Below are 8046 nucleotides of genomic sequence, written 5' to 3' on the forward strand. Positions count from 1 at the left end.
AACTGTTTCCAAAGTCTGAAAGGAGTCTATTTTCCACTTATATGCAGGGGATCGTTTTTCAGCTTTTTGAAAAATCTGTATTGATCAATGTAAAATATCTTAATACTACAAAGATTATATCATTATAATGAATTAATTTTACTAAAATATTATAATTTTTAATTAATGCAAAATAATTAAAGTCAATTAAAAGAAAAGGTTTATATAGCATAAAATAAAATTCACACATAAAAATCTTTCCTTCTTTCGATTTCGACTGTGATTTATTGACTTAAAAATCTAATCAGAAAAACAATGTGGTGAGAAATAAATAAATAAAAAATTATATATCATTTGTATTATAATTTTATATTATGGTAAAAATATTTTTTAAGTGTATACATCTCCTACTCCAAACATCTGAATCTCATGAACACATGCTTCATGATGACGTTTTGTGAAAGATACCATTCTCTAGTTTATGGCTTAGATTCATCAGTCTTCCATTCTACTATGGCAAGAGTATGGCGCCCTCCACAAGCAACAAGTTTAGAGATCCAACGTCCCTCAGCTCCACTGCCATTAACATTTTTGGAGCCGACAGATTGACAGGCACCTCCATTGGTTGACCTGTTGTTACCTTCCTCCCATATCCAAGGCGTCCATGGTCACCTCGTCCAAACTGCCAATAACAAACCAGTCAGCATTATTTGATATTTTGAACTGTTCTAACATAAAAGCAATGAATCTCTTATTCAAAGATGAAGATGGTTGTATTGTCTCTTCATATATGCCTGCCATGGCTTGGGTTAGGGGCACACAAGTATGAGGGAGGGGAAAATGTCCAGCAGTATTGGCAGAATATTTGTACAGTTAAATCGTGGGAACACTAAGCACACAAGCACAATAGTCTTATCTTCTATTTAAGAGTCATTTTTTAAAAAAATTTATCACTGTTTTCACTTTGATACTTACATATCCACAAAAATCCTAATAGCTATCGCACTAACCCTTCGGAAGACCAGCAAAGGAAATACTAATAAAGCTTAGCCATGGTCCATTAGAAAAGTGGCCACTAGCTGCAACTCTAACCTTTAGTTCATCCTAAAAATAGAAAAGGCCCTATTCAGCCATTCATGGTAGACCCACCCTTACCAATGCAGGGGAGGTCCAAAACTTGTTGAAGACGGACTTTTTTGTCATCCCTACTTCCCATCAAAGAAAGACCAAAATAATTTTGACTCTTTAGGATTAGGGTTTAGGGTTTTTTAAATAAAGCCTGGAGATTTTAAGTTGGTAAATTCTCTCACAATTCAACAGATGAAAACTACATAAAAAAAACAAATCCCGTCAACCAAAATTTCAGTATACATCAGCTAACCCAATTTTTTTCAGCTATACTTTCAACCCTGACTCATCTTCAGCTTTGTGAGCTTAAACCAAAAGCAAACTGCAAAAAATTTAAGAAAGGGTGAGGCTACGAGGGAGGGTAGTTAGTGGCATTACCCTGAAAAGTTGAGGGATGGCCCAAGAATGAATAAAGGGATTGAGGGAAGAGAGGGAGAGAGGGCAAGGTAAGGAAATAAAGTTCTAATCTGGAATTGGATCGTAGTTTTCCCAAAGTTTTTAATATGCTTTCCTTTGAGTGGAAAATCCTTTTGCTCACCATGGCTTTTTAACTACCAAAACACCAGCAAGGGGTCAAGATTCAAACTAAGTCGACCCCAAAAGTGACTAAACGTCATTCTTGAAACTTAGTATCCACTGGCCTTTCAGTTTCCTTCATTAAGGCTTGAGTCTTATTTTTTTTTTTTTTTTTGGAGAATGTAGAATTTGAATACTGCTCTTAAGCAAGGGATCATGCACCAACCACTAAGCCAAATGCTCAAGTGCCGTTAAGTTGGCTATATTAGTTAAATTTAGGTCTATAACAGAGATGATGTGAACCCATACCCTGTGATGAAGTCTTGTCTATTTTGTACGCAGATTCAGGGAGATAATTTCTTGGAGGATAGCTGGATAAGTGATCTCTATATTTGACAAAGAAATGGGCCCCATGAAGTTCAATTCAATTTTATAGATGGGTGGAAAAGATGGTTCAGCCAATTATCCTTCAATATAAAAGATAAAACAGGCGAAACTAAAATTATGAAGTAAGTGTCAAGAAGTGTCTATTTGTCTGGAAGTAAGTTCAATTCATTTTGAGGTAACTTACATCATTCAAAGACTGCCTCTGAAAGTAACAGTCTATGTGCAAACCTAAAAACTTGGAGACAAGAAGTGTTTGCCTCCGCTACACAGGGATGCGCGGGATTCAATCTAATATTTTGCAATCATTATCAACAGATCATATGACATACATTGCTTTTCGCAGGCAAAGAAACAGAACAAGACATGTTAAATATACTTACCGAAAAGATGCACCCATCACGTGTCAATGCAACAGAGTGAGTTCCACCACAGGACACCTGGATCAGAAATACATGATTCAACCACAAGCCACATCAAGAAACAAGTATATTTGAAGTGCTTATTATTCCATGAAATCAAATCGCACATATTTAAAACAATCAAAAGCATTTCATGTACTTCTTCCATACTAGCAGTTTATTATTTATAATAAACGGAAATCCATCCATCAGAACCAAAATTATATCTGTCACCACATCTTTAACTTACAGGTATATCTTTTAAACTCACCTAAATCAAGCCAAGCTGATGGAATGCTAAAATTTGAATAAGCAAGTACAACGTACCTGTTTCACCAAAAAACAAAATGCAATACCTGTACAATGTCTTCACTGGCTACAAGATGAACCCTCTGTGGCACCATTTTACTGCTCTTGTCATTATCCCCAAACCCAAGCCTCCCATGTTCCCCTCTTCCCCAACCATACACCTATAATTAAAGACACAAAAAGAATATCATAATAAAATAATTTAACAAAGAAGCAGGCATATAATCTCCATCCTTTGTAGCCAAAAGAGGCTCAGTGCTGTTTCGCATGATTGAAACTTCTTCTATAACAAGAATTTTGGAAAATTAAAACAAGACAAATCTCCGGATTAAACTTGACATGTCTTCTATTTAATTTCTCTAGGGGAAATGCACAAGGTGTAATTTAATCTCACTCCACTGGGGCACAAAAAGTTTTAATGGATATGATATTGCTCTTGAAAAAGGTTCTAACAGATCTGATTTGCTATTGTAAAATTTAAGCCCTTTCAAAGGCTATTTGGCAATTCCATGCAGAAGATTTATCAAATTTCATCTAAATAATTAAAGTCAAAAATGAAGAAACCATTCAAATGGAAAATACCTCCAGATTGAGCAAATAAAAGTCTTAAGTACCGCAACTCATGCATCTTAATTGAATGCAGAATAATTCATGCATCTTACGCACTAAAGAAATACTCTTCCAACAACTTCTTTTCAATTAATTAACACCTAAATCCTGCAGAAGAGACCACCTATCAGAGCTGCTAACTGCTAGAACACCATAAGCCAAATATACTACGTAAACGATCAATAATGAATCTATACAACTATTGTCATCTCAAGGCTTAATTATGCTGGGGAAAGATAAGGTCCTAAAATAGGCTGCGAATGTTTCATATTCTAAAAAGGCCATCCATGCAACAATCTCTTGCATGTTAAGTGTACCCCAACTATTGACTGCACTGCAGAATACATGCAAGCATGCAGAACGTGATTAAAGTACACATAGAAAGGAGTATCTTCTCCAAATTAGAAAGGATAAATACCTCTCCATCATCAGTCAATGCAGTAGAATGCCATCCACCAGCTGCAATATCAACCTAGATGTGCATACAAATAAAAGGCTAATCAGACTATCAATAAACATTATACACAGCCAAAACTAGCAAAAGAAGAAAAGCTCAAGCTATCAATAAACATTATACACAGCCAAAACTAGCAAAAGAAGAAAGGCTCAAGCTATCAATAAAACCGCAGGACCAATATACAGTGGAAAGTAAAAGTGAAGAATGAATGCAGAAAGGAAAAAGAAGGAAAAAGACGAAAGAAAAGCAAGCAATGGATGTTATTATGATTTCATCTGCTAATTGAATTTCTTAAACAAATAAACAAGAGAATGAGATTGACCGCATATTTTTAAAAGCACCAAACCTAAAAGTAATAGTTGAGACCTAAGAGATCCAACATTAGTATAAAGCTACAACAAAACCCAAAACTGAACCACTGGAATAATACAGCAAAACACCTTCCCAGGCCTTGTGCCAATACTTCCAATCCTCCAACTGGTTAAAATGTTTTCCATAATTGTAAATGTTTTTATTCCAAATACTAGAAATATTCCTTTTCAAGAAAAGAAAAAGAAAAGGAGTTTCTTGTGATTGATAACAATACCAAGAGGATTTTCTTTATTGGTTATGACTTATAAGTTTTCATAAGCCATACATGAAGATGAAATTGAGTTTTCTAAATACATTTTGCTAACAATCAACAACTAAATAAAATAAATACTGATAAATTGTACAGAACTTAAAAATGTAATGCATACCAAAGTGAGACCAGATAGCCCTTGGACAAGTATAGGTTGCGATCTTGGTTGAGTATCCCCAGTTCCAAGTTGTCCATATTCATTATTACCCCATGCCCACAAAGTCCCATCCTCCTGGAGAGCCAAATTATGAAATGCTCCCACTGCAATAAGTCTCACATTTTCAAGACCTTGTACTCTCACAGGAACAGATATTTGTGTTCTGAGAAAGGGGAAATAAAAATTTGCATTAATGAAATAACATAAGCTTAGAGTATGCAGCAAGCTATCAAGATGAGTTAACCTCACTCCACAAAGATGACCACATAGGCAGGGACGCTCCTAGAATTAAAAAACGAAATAGGAATTGAAAAACTCAAACCAACGGTGACATACATGTCTCCAGGAGGCCAAGGCTGACCCCAGGTCCACACGTGTCCTTCACGAGTAAGCACTACAGAGTGAGTACCCCCAGCAGCTACCTATAATATAATCAACAAAATAAATATTAAACACAAATATAGGTTAAGCTCCACCACTGAAAACATGCATCATATCTGGAAACACATAGTTGAGGTCAGGAAAATGAAAATTTTCAAACCATATGGCAAGTAAGACTAATAATGCGAACAATGAAATGCTGTAAAATGCAACATGCATTATTAGAAATCAAAAGAGACCCGAGGACTAGACAGCCCTGTCAAATTACATATGTACCAAAAAAGCCCATCATTTACTGAAATAGTTATTCACAAGACAGCACCAAAAGACTTCGCTTAGGCACACTAAAAAGGTTCAAACCTCATATAAGCAATCATAAAAAAATAATAATAATAATAAGCTAATTGTAATGTGAGAAAAAATAAGTACAGTTAAGTTTTCTAAATTTTATCTGTATCAAGAACCAGTACATAAATTAAAGGTAACTAAAATTGAGGGAGATGGGAGAACCAAAGGAGACAGTTCCAGACATTAATGTTTCAGAGTTTTGATGCAAAACAATGACGTGCAAGATGAAAGAAGCCACCCGATCTGACTTTTAGCAATTAGACAAAAGGGACTGCACTAGTAAAGGGAAGGAATATAAAGTGCAGCAGATTGCTCATAACTTATCCTTATTTAGTGGTTGCACAAAATCTACTATGGTTATTGGTTTCCTTGATCTGCTTTCTTTCTTCTCCCTCCCCTACTTTGCCCCCATTACCTTCGATTTAAACAAAACAACTAGCGACATAATGACATTAATTACCACATACTAAAATTATGTAACAAAAAACTAGCAGATATTAACATTTTACTCTGTTTAAAGTTGTTGAACCTACTTTTTTTTTGGTTACTCTGCTGGTAAAAGCATCTTGGTTGAAGATGCTTTGCCAACAACAAAGTTTTTGAACATGATAATTAGACTTGATCCTTAGGTTTTGGGGTTTAAAAAGCCTTCTCTAGCATAGCTTCAAAAAGAACAAACTAGCTTAGTTGTTAAGATCATGCCCCCAAAAGAGGGCCTTAACTATAGTCAAACAGGTTACTGAGAAACAAAAGCAAGAGGATTCACGCAATCTGGTTTAACTTCAACAAAAAAGTACAGACATAGATTCAAGTAAACCTGGCGAACTACAAGCTTTGGGGCACAGCGTTGAGGATTCACAATGTCCCTTCTCAAAGGCCTACCAGTGCCATCTTTCCGCTCGGGTTCTTCACCACACTGGCCATATTCATTCCCACCTGCACCAAACACACTTCACGTAATTACATTCGTCAAACACACTTCAGCTTATTGCATTCATCACAATGAACAATTCAATCTAACATCTCCTGAACCATACACCAATTTTCTAATCTTCTATCATCCACCAAGTGATCAAATAAATTTAAATTCCACAAAAAGATTGTCATTCAAATATGCTAAACTACTGCATTCAACTAAGAAAGTGGAAATAGTTTTTTTCCAGTGTGATGTTTCCCAAGTATATATATAATACATACAGAAAATAAACTAACAGCTTACCCCAAGCGTAAGCTCTCCCCTTATCATCAACGGCCAAACAATGCCACCCACCAATAGCTGCCTAGAATCAACAAAGAATAACATAAAAATTAAAATTCCATAGAAATAATATCTAAAAAATTTCACACACAAAAACAACCATACCTTATGGAAAAAAAAATTACCTGAACAATATTAACATTAGCAAGAGCCTTCACCGGGCTTGGAATATTCTCAGTTTTGGTCTCTGGAGGGTGCCCTAAGGTTCCTCTCTGGTTCCATCCCCATGTAAACAACTGAAGCTCAACCCAGAACACCAAGAAACAAATCAAGCTTCGAATGTTAAAACTCCAATTATACATGAAAAACGGAGATGTGCATATGCACAACTGTGTAGTAGTATATACATTTTTTATAACACCAAGAAATCAATCAAACCTCTGATAACCAAAGTAGACTACTTGAAAAGCAACCAAGACCTCTTTCAAACACCACTTCAACATGAAGACGGGAAAAATAAAAAAGGAGGAGAAAGGGGGAGTTGGGGAGTAGACCTTGCCATCATCACAGATAGCGAGGGAGTTACGGCTGCCAGCAACGACGGAGCGGACGTTGTGAGGCTCAAGAGCCTTAACAACGCAAACCCATTCTTTTTCTTCATTATTTCCAATTCCCAATTGACCATCTTCACCTGAGCCCCTGAGATAATTACAAACAAGAGAGAGAGAGAGGGAGAGACAGACAGACAGAGAATAGCAATAAGTCAATAAATTGGAAAGAGTTTTTAAATAATAAGGTAACAGAAAGAAAGGATTAAGAGTTGAAACCAAGCAATGACGGAGGAAGTGGAAGCCATGGAAGGGGAAAGACAGCTGAAAAATGGAAGAATAGTACTAGTTATGAGTAGTGGGGAGGGCTTAACTTTTTAAAGCAAATAAATGGAGTTACTTAGCTTTTCCTGCAAAATGCTACGACTAGGATTGTTGGATGTGTGCAAATTCGATTCGAACACGTGACACGCAGTTTTTAATTCTACTTTCTTTTAATGTACATAATATTTTTTAAAAAAATTATTTTTAATTTTTTCATGACATTATATCAAAGGTTTTTATTTTTATTTTAAATTAATTAGATTTTTATAATTTTTAAAAATAACTAATTATTTTTATATCCACATGTTGAGATGAAAAATAAAAAATGTGATGTGATCTTATTATCATTTTATATCAATATATTATATCATAATTTATTTTGATATATCAATATATATTATATGACTTAAAAAGATATAAGACATTTAATTAAATTTTAATTATAATTTTTTTATTTTATTTAATAAAAATAAAAAATTAATTAAATATAATAAAAAATATTTAAACTTTTTTAATTATTTTATCTATTACAATTGTACGGGTATTTATTCAATATTAAGGATAGCAATAACAATAACAAAAAAAACCCCTTGTACTGGACGGTTCCGTCCTTTCCAGTCCCGATTCCATGGACACAGATGCTTTGTTTGTTTGAAACTCAATCAGAGTAGAGTGGAGTTTTTAG

General features: G+C 34.8%; 1 protein-coding gene across 1 annotated transcript; it reads right to left on the reverse strand.

Moving 5' to 3' along the window:
- Nucleotides 1–425: 425 nt before the first annotated feature.
- LOC110425662 (ultraviolet-B receptor UVR8-like) lies at nucleotides 426–7469 on the reverse strand. Its single transcript, XM_021440598.2, is given in 12 exon segments — nucleotides 426–568; nucleotides 571–661; nucleotides 2391–2447; nucleotides 2765–2878; nucleotides 3745–3798; nucleotides 4524–4725; nucleotides 4899–4984; nucleotides 6109–6227; nucleotides 6511–6571; nucleotides 6675–6785; nucleotides 7044–7188; nucleotides 7317–7469. Coding segments are annotated over 12 exon segments (1179 nt in total). The 5' UTR covers nucleotides 7346–7469; the 3' UTR covers nucleotides 426–458.
- Nucleotides 7470–8046: the final 577 nt, after the last annotated feature.

The sequence above is a fragment of the Theobroma umbraticum genome, unplaced genomic scaffold, assembly GCF_002168275.2.
Source record: "Theobroma umbraticum cultivar Fairchild unplaced genomic scaffold, ASM216827v3 scaffold_12.1, whole genome shotgun sequence".
NCBI classification, from domain to species: Eukaryota; Viridiplantae; Streptophyta; class Magnoliopsida; order Malvales; family Malvaceae; genus Theobroma; species Theobroma umbraticum.